The sequence below is a fragment of the Pogona vitticeps genome, chromosome 3 (genome assembly GCF_051106095.1).
Source record: "Pogona vitticeps strain Pit_001003342236 chromosome 3, PviZW2.1, whole genome shotgun sequence".
NCBI lineage: Eukaryota > Metazoa > Chordata > Lepidosauria > Squamata > Agamidae > Pogona > Pogona vitticeps.
This window is the reverse complement of record NC_135785.1, coordinates 18,396,499-18,414,029: the sequence shown is the minus strand read 5'-3', so window position 1 is coordinate 18,414,029 and position 17,531 is coordinate 18,396,499. Positions and strand designations below refer to the sequence as shown.

Sequence of the window (17,531 nt, the reverse complement as noted above, 5' to 3'; positions counted from 1 at the left end):
TTTAAATAGTTGTAATCTGCTGATATACAGGGCATGTCTAGTCAAAAAAACACCGCTATATTTTAAATTTCACATTGTTTTGATCTGCCTCCTTTGGATATGTCAACATCAGCACCTTTTATTTTGCTAAAACACAGCCAAGTTATATTTTAGAAGGATTTTCTGAACATGCCGTCTGAGTATATTGCCCTAACAATGTAGTAAATGCACCCAAAAGCTGGTGGCAGCTATGGAAGCAGACGATGGGAGGAGAAAAATGTCATAAGAGAATGTGTCTTTGACTGAATAAAGACTGGCCACAGCTTTAATGGTTATAGCTAAAAGTTTAGCTACTGCAAAGGACGTGGCTCCAGCTATCACATGCCACTTGCCAACCAATGTGCTTGCCATACACAGCCCACATTCTTAACCAATAGCATTGTGAAATAGTGGTTCCTTCTGCCAGCTGGAAATCAACAAGCAAGACCAAGCAAGATAGCTACACTCTTTCTCCTCGCCCCCCCACACACACTCCAAAAAGTGCAAAAAGGGCCCTACAGTAAATTAGGAGAAATTGTGCTAAGCATAATCCTCCTTATTTCAAAACCGTAAAAGAAGGGTTGATGAAATGTCTGAGATCAATTATGTGGGCTTTAGGACTGCAAGATTATGATGGAAGTGCAAAGCTTATATTTCTTATATATAATGGACATAATTCAGAGCATATTTTATGTATTTAAGCCCTACTGGAACCAACAGAATACTCATGTATGCAGTGAAGTGGCCTTAAAGGGATGATATTTTTTGGTGACAGCGGATCGAGCAGAGATGTCCAGCGCTCCACCTTGCCCGGTGTGCTTTGACCATTTTCAGCCTGTGAAGCCAGACATTGTGGACAAGGCGCTGGTTCGCTCTCAGGCCACCACTTCCTCTCTTGACCCTTGCCCGGCCTGGCTAATCAAAGCAGCCAGGCCTATAACAACAGAATGGGACACAGCGATAATTAATGAGTCTTTCCGGGACTCGAGGAGACACTCATTAGGCCCATTAGAAAGAAACATAATCTGGCGGCGGGCGATATTGGCAATTACAGGCCCGTCGCCAACATTTCTTTCATTAGCAAAGTGGTGGAGAGGGGGGTGGCTGATCAGATTCAGGCACACTTGGATGACACAAATGCCCTGGACCTGTTCCAGTCAGGCTTCAGGCCATGCCACGGTACAAAAACGGCATTGATCGCCCTGTATGAGGACCTATTGAGGGAGGCTGATAGGGGAAAAACTTCTCTGTTGGTCCTTCTCGATATCTCAGCCGCCTTCGATACCATTGGCCACAGTATCCTCCTGAGGAGGATCTCCGAGTTGGAAATTGGTGGCTCGGCATTGGCCTGGCTCCGATCCTTCCTGGGAAATTGTCCTCAGAGAGTTCAGCTTGGGGAGAGTGAGCCGGCTCCGTGGAGTCTCAACTGTGGGCTTCCACAGGGCTCAGCTATCTCCCCAATGCTCTTTAACGTCTATATGAGGCCGCTGGGCGAGGTCATCAGGGGGTGTGGAGTGGTGTGCCATCAATATGCTGATAACATGCAGCTCTACATCTCCTTTTTTCCAATTACAGTGGATGCTGTTCTGTCCCTTCAGCGCTGTCTGGACACTGTACTGCAATGGATGCAGGAGAATGGGTTGAGGCTGAACCCGGACAAGACGGAGGTCCTGAGGGTGGGCGGACCTACCATCAGCGGTTTGGGAAATTCCTCTCTTTTTGGGGGGGGGGTGACTCTCACCGCGAAGAGTGAAGTTTGCACCTTGGGGATCCATCTGGACCAGGTGTTTACCATGGAATCCCAGGTGGCGTCCATGGTCCAATCCACCTATTTCCATCTGTGGCGGATTTCCCAGCTGCGTCCCCATGTAGATGGGGGGTCGCTCACCACTCTGGTCCATGCGCTCATAATCTCGAGGTTAGATCACTGTAATGCACTCTATGTGGGGCTATCTTTGAGATCAATGCAGAAACTCCTAATGGTGCAGAATGCGGCGGCCAGACTTCTTGGTGGGGTGAGGAAACATCATCATATCTCCCCCACCCTGGCCGCCTTACATTGGCTGCCCGTTCGGTTCCATGTTGATTTCAAAGTTCTAATGCTTACATATAAAGCCCTAAACGGTTTAGGGCCTTGATATCTGATGGAACACCTCCTCCCACCCAAATCTACTCGTATCACTCGATCTAGCCAGGAGGTGAGGCTGAGGAGCCTAACGCCGAGGGAGGCCCGGAAGGAAAAAACAAGAAGCCGGGCCTTCTCGGCGGTGGCTCCTCGCCTTTGGAATAGCCTCCCTTCTGAGATTTGTATGGCCCCTTCACTGGGCATTTTCAAAGGCCAACTGAAAACCTGGCTATTTAGGCAAGCCTTCCCTCCAGACACCTCTTGATTTATTTTGTTTTCTCATCTCGAGTCCTTGTCTATTGTTGTATTGCTTGTTCTATATTTTAAATGGTTTATTTTATATGTTGTTAGCCACCCAGAGTAGTCAGTTGACGGGGTATAATGGTAAATGGGCGGGGTACAAATTCAATAAATAAAATAATAAAAATAAATAAATATCATGATCCTGTTCAATTCCAAAAGATAAAAATAGGTTCAATACATTAAAAAGTGACATTTCAGCAGCAGAGAATCTACCATTAGTCAAGTCAACAAATACATAGAAGTCACTTTTTACCTTTCTTCTGAATTGTTGTGATTACTATTCCCGATAAAATTTCGGATTTCTGTGAAGTATGAGTCCTCTTTGTCATCTAAGATAGCGCCCGTGCTTTCAAGTTCAGAGTGAGGTGAAGATGTAGCAGTACCTTTAGTGAAAAGCAAATTGTTGTTGTTGTTGTTTTTGTTCATTGTATATTTCAACCAATCAATCCATTTATATTTTCCAGGGCTGTTGTCATTGGGCAGTATACTGTTACATTATGTGATTGCAGAAGGAATGGGGAAGTACTTCTGCTATCACCTCTATGCTCCAAATAGAATACTGGCCTTTGGTTTCTGGGGAGCTGCTATCTATTATTCTCATGCACAAGCGTCAAACCTGGTTTACAACACTTAGAGTCTTTACTTCACATCTAGTTAAGGTTTTCGTCATGATGGATTAAAAGGTTGAAGATGGAGTTCAAACCATGGTATTTTTCTACCACAAGAATATTCCCATAATGTTCTGGGATGGAAATCCTCGACTGCTGTGTTATGGTAAAGGCAAAGGTAAAGGTTCCCCTTGACAATTTTTGTCCAGTCGTGTTCGACTCTAGGGGGCGGTGCTCATCCCCGTTTCCAAGCCATAGAGCCAGCGTTTTGTCTGAAGACAATCTTCCGTGGTCACATGGCCAGTGCAACTTAGACACGGAACGCTGTTACCTTCCCACCGAGGTGGTCCCTATTTATCTACTTGCATTTGCATGCTTTCGAACCGCTAGGTTGGCGGGAGCTGGGATAAGCAACGGGAGCTCACTCCGTTGTGTGGATTCGATCTTACGACTGCTGGTCTTCTGACCCTGCAGCACAGGCTTCTGCGGTTTAGCCCACAGCGCCACCACGTCCCCTGTGTTATGAGATTTCTAAAATTACACAACTGTCTCCTAGATGTTCTTATTAACTTTACTGAATATTTGTTACATGGGCAGGAGAGAAAGTTACCTACCAGACACATTGCCATTTTCATGTTTTTTGAGATGTCTATCTAAATTGGTTTGTTGGCCAAAGCACCTGTCACATAAATGACATTTGAAAGGCTTCTCCTTATTGTGGATGTTACGAACATGTCTTTGCAGATTAGATGATATGCTGAAAGACCTGTCACAGTATTTGCATCTGAAAAACACACAAACAAACAAAAACAAATAGGCAAGTAATATGTGAAATAGTACTAAAACAAAAATTGGCAGTACTCTTCTTCGTCATGCAAAAAGGATATTGGCCAGAATCCTGTTTATTCCATGTAGTGTAACTAGGCAATCACACACACACACACACACACACACACACACACACACACACACAAGCACTGTCAACTGGCCATTGTGCTCCCAGTATTTCAGAGGAAACAATACCTAATAAGTATATGTGAAAAAGTATAATGCCACATTGCCTTTCAGCAGGAAAAGCAGAGAAGAGCAAGCATTTTTTTCTTTTTTTCTTTTTGCAGTTGCCCATATAGCACAATTAAGAATATGGAGAAGGAAAGTATGAAACAAATTACTTCTAAGACTCAAATAAAGTAGAAAGGCCACTCTCCTCCCTCTTCAAAAATTACACGGCACGATAAAATCTTTTCTTGAAGAATTAGCTTGCTCAATTGCTAATCCTGAAGGAAATTTAGTTATCTTCCAAAACGCAGAAATAAACAATCAAAATCTTTTATATGGTGCCAATGTGAGTAGTTTAGTCTATCACACGCGTACCAGAGGCATCGATTTTCATACTCTGTAGTGATTGTAAGTCCCTGAAGCCTTTACTGTATTGCCCTTTAAGCCATTACTAAGACATACTATAACTATTCCAAATTCTCTCCCTGGCAGCTGGCCAACCTTCTTCATCACCCATGTGTTCTCCGTCCCTCCCTCCCATCATCTTCTGTTTCTCCTGAACTTCAAACATGTCTGTTATATTGTGCACTAAGTCAATTATTCAGGGAAGAAATTATGCGTTACATTGCTAATTGTTTCTGGCTGTTATGTGGGTGGAAAAGCATAACATGTTTCAAGATACCTCTTAAAATATGAATTAAATTACATGCAAGTCCATGTCCCAAATAAAATCAGGACTGAAAGAAAAAATTATCCCAAACAATGAGCTTTTTCTCCTTTCTTTACAAGCTGTAAAATATATACAAATTTATGCTTGTTTTGTTTGAACATGAGCTGAGCTGCTTCCAATTGATTTCATTAAGTGAAAGTTCCATTTTGCAGAATTAAAATTCTTTTCTCATTTCAGTATATAAATTGTTCCCGTGGGCCATCATTCTAAAAGCTCTTCTAGTTAAAGTCAATGGTGATCAATGGGCCTTAGCATTGGAGAAGTGGGTTTAAAGCACCTAAGACATGGAAATTAGAACAATGCATTCTTCTGAAAATAATGATAGACGAAAACGCTTGTAGTCAATAAACATACTTCATAAATAGGATGAGAATAGAAGCAGGCAACATACAGCATTTTTGCAAGACGAATGAACAAATACAGAAATCAGATTTGGTTCAAAGTGACCAAAAATATATTTTTACAATCCCATTTTCAGCTATGATGGGACTCATAGCATGACTGTTTTTACCAGATCTTGATTAAAATTTGGTTGAGCCAGCAAAGTCCTGATGGAATTGCTCACATTCAGCTACCCCTGAACTAGACTGTGACTCAAGGTCCACACGCATGGAAGACGGCATTTAATAATTTCCTCTTATGCTACAATTTTGATGAAAATTGTATCTCAGATGGATGTGTATACATATACACACATACACACACACACACACACACACACACACACACATACACACACACACACACACATATATACACGTATACAGATATATACACTTACACATACACATACACATAAACACATATATATATACATATATATATATATATATATATACATACATACACATACACATACACATACACATATATACATATATACATATATAAATAAGTCAGTCCATCCATTTTTCCATCCACCTCTAGTGATCAGCTTGTTAACAGGTGTTCTAACAGGTCTTGTTCTAACAGGTCTTGTTAGAATCCCATAGGAATCCTGAAGTGCTGTGGGCTAAGTCTCTTTACACAATTATTGCAAACTCCTACCTACTGTGCTTTATGGATTGCATTCCAAAACCTTATTTCATTTTCATGAACTAAAGCTTCTTGGTGGCCAAAGGCTGAACTAGCAACCCAGCAGAGAATGCTGACAGTTGTGGTCTTGAAATGAAAGTCCTGTGCTTACTACCACACTCCCTCAATAGATGCATCATCTACCTGTAAGGCTGCTCCCCAGTGTGCGTCCTCAGGTGGCGGGTAAGATTTGCAGATCTTGGAAAAATCTTGCCACAGTACCTGTTAAAACAAATTGATCTATCAAAAATGGGTGTACTTTGCTGTTTATTTTTTGTCATCAGTATTTCAGTTTACTGAATTACGAGCAAAGCTTTAAACCAATATTGAACTGAACTATTTATTTGGCAATTAAGTCTTTCTGAAAACAGAGCCAATAAATATGCAGAAACAAAACCTTCTGATTAAAGTGGTAATGCCTGGATTTGCCAATGTATCCATATGCAACATATGAAACAAATTTCATTTTAATATTTATCAAGACATGTAACACTTTGCCACTTCTCCAACTAAATCTCTGTGCAATAATAATATAAAAAACCACAATCAACTGCTCCCCTTTTTTTTCTTTTGCAGGTTTAAAATCTTAGCTTGATGGGAAAAGGTTTTAAATTGTTTAGCTTATCCAAAGTGTCAGCAAATGTGCCATCGTTTCCATCCATGGAAGATCAGACCCGGCACAATTTAGGAGACCTAATCCATCAAGGTATGTTTCTATAATGCCATTCCTTGAATATGGCTGACATGTTTTCAGAAAGATCAAATAAATTTATATGCCAGTTACCAACCACATACACTACCAGCCTAAAAATGAAATATGACTATAAATAGCAAAAGAAACCAAACGAAAATAAAAAAGCTGAAAATTTAAATAACCATGGCAGATTATTCTTCCAAATTAGGGAGGTTTCCTAGAAAGTATACAAACAAAATCAAATGCTAAATGCATTTCTGAAAAATTAGGGGTCATTTTGAACATCAATGTATGATCAGTTAAAGCCACTCTGAAATAATTTCATTTTGTCAAAAATCACACGTCTTTATTAGATACTTTGTACATTGTCACGATATCTGTGGAACTGTGAATTAGCAGACTCTACAAGTAATGCTCCCTCCATGTCATGTCATGTGAACAAGTAAAGTCATTTGAAGTTGTTACACTACTGATTTATATCACTTTCAGTTCAGATGTGTTGTAAAATGATTTTCAGTCATGTGGTTTTTGTATTGTCGTATGCATTCCCTTTGAAAATTATTGCTCTGATATAAAGTTGGGGTTTAGAACCACTTTGGGAATGCAAAATTTTAAATTATTTCATTAACCAGCATGTTTGCAGACCACGCGGTTTCCATTATCACTGATCCCAGCACATTGCCAGTGATTGTAACCTTCTCTTTCCTCTTTGTTTTAAATGTTGTGCTGTATTTGTTTGGTTTTCACCCATCTTTGGAATGCATGCATTTCTCTCTCTGGCATAGTGAAATAGCGACACTACTTTGGATGGGTGGACGGCAGTGTCCTTGCTGTCCGAAACTCAGGACCACCCACAAAGGCAGTATTTAATACAACAGAGGTTTTCACATTACCTGAAGCAATTCATAAAAAATCGATTTCATAAGCATATTAAATTAAAAAGGCCTTGCCAACCTCTTTTTTTTAAAGCTCACTTTGCAGCCAAAAGAAGACTGGGGTTTGCCACGCATCATGTAGTCAGGGTTTTTCAAATTCATTTTAATTAGGTAAAACCTGATTCAAAAGCAGTTCTTATTGCCAGTGTAAATGCACCCTCGATATGATTCAGCTATACTAAAGAATGATATGGTGTTGTTCAAAGTTGTGTTGCACAAGGTGGAGCTCAAATCCTTGCACTTTAACTTGGGCACATACATTCTCTTGCTTCCTCCATGCACCTTCTTCAGCAAGGCCCTTCAAAATCCAGGGGAATACAAAATACCTTTTATGATATCTTTGGGATAATCAAATACAATATCTTTCCTAAGGTGAACTGATTATAGACTGCTAATTGCACCCCTCGAGTAAGTTGTAACCTGGTAAAGTGCAGCTGATGAACAACTTGCATTAACTATAGAAGGGTTTCTATGAGTTATTTCTATCTTTATTTGGGATAAAGATTATTCTTTAAGGGCTAAACTGTACCATTCAGCCTCTCTCAATTTTTTGCAGACATTTGACATGCGGATTTGTAAGCCTGTTTTCCGAGATAATATTCCAAAATGCATTCTGGGTGTCTTTTGAAGTCAAACTGAAGGGGGGAAAACCCTACTTTTATGAAGTACATTTTGGTTTAGCTTGATTTCATACTTCTGGTTTTTTAAAAAAGGTATCCATGAATGTGAAAAGTATTATTCAAATATCCACTATTTAGTTCTTACAAATTTTCAGAGTCAAATTCATACCGTAATGAAGTGTAAAATTAATCAGATTTGGAGGTCAACAAAAAGGCTCCTTCTAGGTCTAACAAATGGCCTTCCACTTAGTACCTGAAAGACCACAGACGTCTATGTGTTTGAGCCAATTCTGAGACAAAACGTCCATTGATTTTTTTTTTCAAATGTCAATTTGAGCCAAACATTTGCAGTGACAACTCCAATTTTTTAAACACTTCTTCTAATCATGCACAGATCTTGTTAAATTTTCTTTCTGGCATTATCAAAGGAAAGACGAAGGGAGAAAACAGTCTTGCAGTTCATGATCAGAAAAAAATTATAAGGAAAAGATTAAGCATTAATATAAAGGTGATGAAGAAATTCTGGAACAAGTCAAAGTATGCAGTGTTTTGGCATCACATATTAAGGATAAGTTTCTGCTGTAATTACAAACAAACATAAAATCAAACATTACATCCATCTCTTGCTGAATACAGAACCTTTTAAAACACAAGTGACCCATCATAATCCCTATTAATCATCCAATCTTGAATAATTTCTAAAGCAAGTAAGAGTGGCTGGTTAGAGAAAAGAGATGTTAGGAAAGTCCGTTGTGAGTGATTAGCTTTGAAAATGTACCTGCAGGTATAACGTTCTTTGCCTTTTCGCAGAAGATTCTCTGGCAAGGTGCTGGGAGGGGCTCTGAAGTTGAACATGGAAGGGACAGATTGTATGAGGTCACTGGCTTCTGGTTTCAGAGCACTAAAACTCTCTAACTTTTCAGCCATGTTTTCTATAGCTGACATCTGTAAAAAGGAGGGAGAGAAGCATGTTACACTGAAGATACCCTTATCTTCCAAAGGAAAATTATGAAAATTGAAGGCTTGGTTTTAAGACGTGCATCATAACTGGCATTACTAAACAATTATGGCTAGAAGAGAGCAAAACTGTAATGCATGCACCACTATTTTAAAGACATGAGTAATGGTTATACATTCTGCATTCTAAGTTTTATTCCAGTTGAGGACAACCAGCAACATCCACTGGACTTAAGCTAGTTTAATTGTTAAGAAATCCTAGGAACTGTGGTTTTTACTGGTAATTTGCCAACCTTATTACAAAATGATTCCCAAAAAATCTTGGAAGGAGAAAGCTGTTACACACATATAAGCTTATGATTTCATCCCTTTACTAAAATACTTAGTAACTAACATGAACTTTGAGTCTCCATCTTGGAAAAAACTAAAAAATCTTTTATATTATTTCTTTGTCCGCAAAGGTCTGGCCATGCTCATCATGTTACCACAATACAGAAGTTCTTCTCATCTGTTACTTCTTTTCTAAAACTGTACTGAATGCTAGTGAGTGGTGGAACCCCCATTTCTATTGATCATAGCTCTCTCACAAAGCAGCCTTCTTCTCTGAAATGGCTGGGGAAGCCCACTTCTGGAGCAGCTGTGTATGGGATAGGCATGGGGTTCTAGATAACGTACTATGGAAAGCCAATAAGGTAATCTTCCCAGGCTTTCTAACGAATTAGAGCAAGGCTGCTATATATCAGTCACCCTTAGTTGTGTCAGTGTTCCAAATTAAGAGGGCTAGCACACACATGTATATTATGGCTTGAAGTCAATGGCATCATCCTCTGTCCATGTGCACATGGGCTATCACAAAACTAACACCACAGACATAACTTTCTTATCTCTTTGAGTACAATGGTTGTAAGCACTCAGCTGCTGATAATTATGTGTAAACAAATTATGCGATGAATATAGATTTCTGAATATATAACAAGAATAAAATAAAAAATAAAAGTAGGAAACAGATTGTAATCCACTAAAGAGCACAGTAAAATAAATCGATTAGTCTTTAAGGTGCCCTAATAATTCTATTTTTATCTTGTTTTTGTTATACCTATTGAAACAAACTGACACAGCTATATCTTTAAAGAATACACTCTGAACCAAACTTTATGACAGTATTAAATAACTTCACAATTTTGTGCCAGTTTTGGCTCTGTGTATGTGGTAGATCTCATCAAACAAAACTGGCTTATTCCTGACCTATGGTGAATAAAAGCATAGGTCAAACCCTACAACCAGTGATTCTGCAAGTATTGAGTCATGGAGAACAAACAAAACATATAAAGTATAAACCATATTCCAACCCTAAACACACCTAATTGGTATATGTTCCTTTCATTCCAGACGTGAAGAGTGGGATATACTTTTGCATAGGCAGATTTTTAAAAATGCACTGCAAATATCTGAAGACAAGATCACATCAGGAATCAGAGAGAGGGAAGAGGGAGAGAGAATCAAGTGGCTCTTCCCTGTGAGCATACTACTGGAAACAATTGTTTAAAAAAAGACGAGTGTCATTAAGTTAATTCTTCTACACTTTCAAAACTAAGATTTTGTTCCTCACTTTCCCTCATCAAAAATGATTGAGCAGTGAGTTTAAAAGATTACACAGCTTTCTGAGGCATTCATACACCTATGAATGCCTAGGAGCACAGGCTCTTGTCAAGGAGAGCGCCTCACCTTGAAATTTTGGAGTGATGTGCCCCCCCCCCATTTAGAATGCTAAGATTGGCTCTCTCTTCTTTTTTGGCAGAAAGTGCTAATGTAAGAATATGGGAGCCTAAGGATTTGATTTGCATCTCACTTAATATTGCATTTACACAAAAGTACACACATCAAGCTCAATATTACCCATCAGTCACAAAAAAAATATGGAATAGGATTGGATTGGCTTACATTTTTCATGTTAAGGTGCAGGATAAATATTATCATTTGGTTTATGCCTGTTCTTTTTGGTCCAAAATAAATGTGTGCTTGTTTGCTTGAAATGACTATTCACATTCTGCTTAGCACTGATATTTTTCTCCCCTTTAGCCCGAAGCCTGCCCTGCCATTTCATGCTCAGACTCCTAATGCTGACTACAAATCGCAGCGTACAGGGTACCACTGCCAATTTGCCAAATGTCTTTCATCAAACACTGTTGGGGACAGGATCTCAGAGGGAAGTCAAGATACATTTACTTGTCAAGAGACAAATGGGAAAGCAGAGGGAAGCAGTAAGGGCTGGAAGCTCTGGGTTTTGATTCATAATCACTCAGCTGCTAAAACATTCTCCCCAGATGCAAGTGGACAGGGCATTTGTCAATATGAAAGGTTTTGACAGGTACTGATCGTAGGGCCAAGATATGTAATGATGATGCTGGGTTGTGATAGAAGGTAATTCCATCCTAGTAGGCCAATGTCATTATCGGCCTATGGAGTTCAGTGTTATTGTACCATTTATTTTTCACTCTTTTTCTCTCCGCAGAATCAATCTGCAGTTGCATTTCCATTGCATTTAATCCCTTCTAATTGTTCGTGAGATGGATAATTTTGCTGTTTTATTAATGGCAGAGACAGGGGTTGGGGGTGTTTTTGGACTTTTTCTTGATTAGTAGTGACACGGATTAAGATAACATCTATTTCTGGCTGGGGATGACAGTATACATCCAGAAGGATGAGATATAGCTTTGTTTACATATATACACAAACATAATCCTAAATCCAAAGGTCATCAACAAAGCAAAGCAGTTTCAGGATCACTAGCTTCTTTTGGCAGCCATGGTGTTCCAACATGTGAGAGAGACATACAGAAAGTAGAGAGAGAGAGAGAGAAAATGAAACATAGACTTGACAGTGATTCTTTCAGTCCCCAAATCTGAGTCAGTTTCACTACCAGGTGCTTTTTACATACAGACTTCAGTCCTATGAACAGATTACATTAGCTCCCCTTTTGTGTTTGAACTTGGTTAAACAACCAATTATCATGTAATTTGTGAAGCTTTAGTGGCTAGTTTGGCACAATCCTAAAGTACAGAGTGGTCGAAATGACTAGATAAGCGGGGCATAAATACAATAAATAAATAAATAAATACATACATACATTTGCACTAATTCTTTAACACACATCAACACCGATTTGATGGTTTGTACATGGCCACTTATAGAATTTGATTTGCAAGGGTTGCATTGAGAACACATGGCAGAGTTACTAGAACTACATTACTTGGAAAAACCATGCCTCTCTTGCTCCCAGTGTTTGCTAATATAGTCATTCTTGGTTATATATTTTCTGTTTATTGGTGTGGCTTAAATACATGTTATATTTTTTTTGTCATTTATATAGAATCAGGAGCATAGGTGAGAAAAGTTAAGTTTCTTGGACTGTAAATCTCCAGATGCTCCACCGCTCATCCTAAAAGTAACTTTTCCAAGGTGTGCCCTTGAACAGATTGCATGAAGATTAAAGGTAAGCAACTTAAACTAGAACAGTCAGTGAAAAAAAATCCCATAGTTAATAAATGATGCAACCAGGTATAACAAAGAAAGCCACAGGAAAAGGTATTCTGAAAAAAAAAAATGCATTCTCAAAATTGAAAATCAGCAGTAAAGGATTGTGACACACCCTTCCATGGGGAACATTTCATAATGCTGGTGCTATAATGTAGAATGCCAAGCTCCTGTTCCATTATAGTCCTCACCAACATGAATACTGGGCCATGTAGCAGGGCTTTGCAGATTTAATGGTACAGGAAGTTACTTGCAGAAAGTGGCACTCATTAAGGGAAATCACAGGTGGAAGGATTAATGGCACAAACACCCAAAAGGAGGGGGGAGATAAGGTGTATGAGTGGCCTGTGTTCCTGTTTTGGTACTTTGCCCCAAAACTTTGGGATGGGACACCCCCCGTTCTGGTCCCAAACTGTTTGTGTTATAAGAAGAAGGGCAGTAGATCTGGCAAGCCAGTTGAGAGCTTCAGAGCCCCTGATCGGCCTGCCTACCTGCTCATGAAAACCAACCATTTACTATCTATTCATTATTCAATACATTGTTCTAATTTATACGTATCTGTGAAAAATATATTTAAAATATATTTAGTGAGTGGTGTTTATGTCCTTTATATTTGTTGCTGATACTGCAAACAGCCCATTGTTATTCATCTATCAAGCACTATGGATTAAGAAGATTAAGGTGCTACAAAACTGTACAATGAATATTATGTTGACATTAAAAATATAGCAAAGTCGCTGACAGCATCTAGCTCTACTTATCTTGTACACTGACATCATGAGTATTGAGTGTTTCCCTTCTCCACATAATCCATTGGTATTGCCAAGATAGGAAATTGCACAACATTTATGAGACCAAGATACAGAGTATGCTGTACTATGTACAAAAGGAGATAGGGGGAGAACTGAACCCAACATGAGGCTTCGATTATTCAGGGGATCCCAATGACTTTCCCCCCTAAATTACTCAACTGAAAAAATTACTTTTGAATCAAGCTGATGTGAAATAAACTGAGGATAAAGTGAAGTTACTAGCTTCTTTCCTTCTGTCACATACAGCCACTTCGACTGTTTGTATTCTCTTTCCTTACTACTGAGAACCAGTGGAGCAGTCAGAAAGCTATCAGTGGAACCTTCCTTTAATCTTCTTAATGCCTGCTAGCATAGCTCTTTGCCTCAGATGAGGCAAAAGGTCACTGTTTTGCCATCCCAACAGATGTTCCCAGACAAAGAAAGCCAAATAAAGGTTGCTGAGGCAAGGACTTTGGTACAGAGAATACACCAGGAGTTGAAAAGGAAGGAAGCCGTACAAGACTATCAGACCTATAACAATGACAGTTAGCAAAAACTTAGATTATTCTGTATGTGAATTTCTCTTATGTTTAGGTGCCAAAAATAGAAGTGTAAATTGCTCAGCTCTGCCCAGAAATGGAGTGCCGTCCTCATTCCCCCACGCTGGCCGCCTTGCATTGGTTGCCCATTCGTTTCCGCGTTGATTTAAAAGTTCTTACGATTACATATAAAGCCCTAAATGGTTTAGGACCTTGATATCTGCCAGAGCGGCTTCTCCCACCCAGTTCTGCCAGAGTCACTCGTTCCAGCCAGGCCGGGCGGCTGAGGGGTCTAATGCCGAGGGAGGTCGGGAAGGAAAGAATGAGGAACAGGGCCTTCTCAGCAGTGGCCCTTGCCTGTGGAGATCCACCTGGCTCCCTCTCTGGGTGTTTTCAGAACCAAACTCAAGTCTTGGCTATTTCGGCAAGCATTCCCTCCTGCTGTATCTTAAATTCACATCTTACCATCTTGGATTTATCGTGTATGTTTATTGGTTCAATTGTTTTTAAATTTGTAATGCTGCCCAGAGTAGACCTTTGGTCTAGATGGGCGGGGTAGAAATCTAATAAAATAAATACTACCCAGCTGTACTAATGATTTTTCCAGCAGATTTTCTGTGTATTCACAGTGTATATATTACATTTTGTAAAGTGGACTGGTATTATTTCCATATTGCACATGGGGCTTGAGGCAGAGATGCTGTGGCTTGCCCTAGGTCACCAAATAAGTTTCTGGCTGATGTGGGATCTGAACCACAGAAATTCCTGGCTCCCAATCCACCAGCTTTCAGAAGAACAATACCCAAGTGACAGCCTAAAAGATACGAGAATTAGTGGTGACAACACATTGGTAGACGAATGCAAATGTCTGGTTAATCCACTTACCTATGATTGCATGCATGCTATTACATCACTAATTCTGGGGCTGAGGTTTGGTTTCAATGGCAGGCCAAAGGACACTGCCCCAGGAATATGGGCACAAATTAAACCTTGCTAAATCTACACCAATACAAAAAAAAAAATCACCTTATAATGGCCTCATACCAGAGCTTGGGAAATTTACTTTTTTTGGACTATAACTACGAGAACCCCTATCAAGCATGGCCACCATGTAGGTTGGGGAATTCTGAGAATTACATAAATTAAATTTTCTAATCTCCAGGTTAAACATAGTTAATTTACCCCACAACTACCCAGGGAAGGATCTACAAGATCTTCACTGACAGCAGTTCTTTCCTGGCCATCTACTTGGAATCCATTGTGGCTGAAAATGTCAGAAACTGACTCTGAGTATTCGAATTTGTAATGCATGAGCAAGGGCTTCTTACTAAGCAGGAAGCTGTAATACTCTATTCTCAGAAGATCCCCAACAGGCATTCATAAACGTATGAGGACTGAGATATAAAATATGATACATTCTCCTTCTCTGAAAACATTGTTCAGGTACAGAGCAAAGAAAAGGAAACAACAGTTCATTTAATTTTAGAGGCAGTATTAAAAAAAAGAAGAAGAACAAGGCTTCCGTAATAGCTTGTCGCCAGAAAATACAATGATGGCCAATAGCAGTGTTATATCTTCAAAGGTCTCCAACGAATTTATAGAAGAAGATGGCTCAATCAACATAGTTTAGCCCTGTGTGGTTAAGAATGGAACCTCAGAAGCTATATACCAGAAAAGAGGGAACGTTAGCTCTGGCTTACACCCTATTTTAATTTCTCAAGCCCATTAGCTGGATACTATTGGAAATGAATGGAATTGCCTCTCTTTTTCTGCCTCTGTCTCATATATATGTGACAGGGAGGATAGACGGAGTTCCAGATTTTTCTCACTATGAGAAAGATCATTCCATCCCCAATAACAACATGTTACTTCATAGGAAAGGAGGAGAATCAGAACAAACTTGGAGTTAAGATTTTATGTGTCTCCTGAGACATTTCTGGAGTGGGGTGGCAGGATCCTTTGTCCCAGCCCTGCCATATGGTGAAGCAATGTCTGTTCCTATCTGTGTTGATTTTTTTTTTAAAAAATAGTATTTTATATGTTATGCTGAACAGAAATGTTGATTTATAGATATAAAAAGTTGATTCTATCTGCATCCAGATGTTTAGGAAAGGAAGCAGCTCGCATCCCCTGCCTCCCTTTTTGTCCCTAAGAGACCATAAACTGCTGGGTGACGCAAACCTACATGTGTGCCCAGTTTTCCCCCAGCTGAGACACAAAAATGCAGACATCACCATAACTTTGGGGCTAGGGTGAGCATTTTCAAGCATCTCAGATGGGCCTGATACCATCAACATCGCCTTAGACTTCCACAGTTAGAATTTACTGGATAGGCCATAAAAACAATAACGGAAAAAGAGGGTAAGCCTGTTAATAATGTTAACTTGATGGTTTGATAGGCAATGCCTCAGATTCTGTGGTTCAGATTCCACATCAGCCAGATTAAGTGATTCCCAGCATTTTATAAATAAGGCAAATTCAATTTTCTATGAGAAAATGGCTGGCATTCATAACTCACCGGGAAGAGACTGCTACAGATTATTGTTTTCCATTTCAGAGCATTTTGTAAAAAAATACAGAAAATTGGACCAATGGAGTTCAGCATCTTTTCAGTTTTTATCAACTACATCTAATAATCAGCCATGTCACTTTGGGTCTGTCTTAGAAACTCTCAAGAAGAATTATATAGATTGGTGAATAAATGTTTTTTCGTGCAGATAGGAAGAAAAGGAGAACAGGAGATTGAACTTTGATTATGAATTTCTTCCATTCCTTTTCCCTTCCAAATCAGTGAATGAAAAAAGGAGTCAGGTAAGTTAGGAGAGGAAATTAAAATACTGTAAACTGCCCTTAAACCTCCTAATAACAGGAGGGTTAAAATGGAACAAATAAATCCAGTTTGTAGACTGTAATCCATTAAAACTTCCACTAAAATAAATCAGTTAGTTTAAAGGTGCCATAAGCCTTTTCTTTTTTTTCTTACAACATTTAAAATAAATTAAATAAAAAAAATTTAAAATGTTATAAACATATAAAAACATTGATTAAGTAAATTGGTCTTTCTGTACAGAAGCCCTTCAATCTATTTTTAATGGTAGTTACTTATAATATTTTTGAAATGCAAATATTCATTGAAACCCACATCTCTGTAAAGTTGGGAACAGGATTTTATTTTATTTATTACATATTTAAGCATTTAAGCTGTCTTTCTCCTGGCAAAGGGACTCCAGGTGGCTCCCACGTCATTAAAACAATCAGAAATTAAAACAAAATATATAACTATGAACAAGCTATTAAACATGATAATATTATTATGCTGTGAACTGCCCAGAGTGGCCTTGGTAGCTAGATGGGTGGTATATGAATCAAATGAACAAATGAGTGAGTGAATGAGTGAATAAATATAAATTAAAAGATGTAAAAACATTAAAAATGTATTTTAAATGATATAAAAGCAGCAATGATAGGTCATTCTGAACGTTGTTCTTCCATACCAGATAAGTCAGAACCGATTTACAGCAACCCTAATAGGGCTTTCAAGGTAAGTGAGATATTTAAGGAGTGGTTTCACCAATTCCACTCCCCCAGTGAGTGTCCATGGCCA

The 17,531-nt window shown here is 39.0% G+C and overlaps 1 protein-coding gene across 14 annotated transcripts in view; it reads right to left on the bottom strand.

Annotated features, from left to right (window-relative positions):
- The window catches only part of MECOM (MDS1 and EVI1 complex locus), a 635,199-nt gene that overhangs the window by 8,541 nt on the left and 609,127 nt on the right, over positions 1–17,531 (bottom strand). For all 14 annotated transcript variants that reach the window (XM_072996170.2, XM_072996172.2, XM_072996173.2 and 11 more), the window contains 4 exons: positions 8,885–9,051; positions 6,002–6,079; positions 3,669–3,838; positions 2,700–2,829 (listed from right to left, as the gene is read on the bottom strand). In XM_072996170.2, the coding sequence (XP_072852271.2) occupies positions 2,700–2,829; positions 3,669–3,838; positions 6,002–6,079; positions 8,885–9,051 (545 nt within the window). The remainder of the gene's footprint in view (positions 1–2,699; positions 2,830–3,668; positions 3,839–6,001; positions 6,080–8,884; positions 9,052–17,531) is intronic.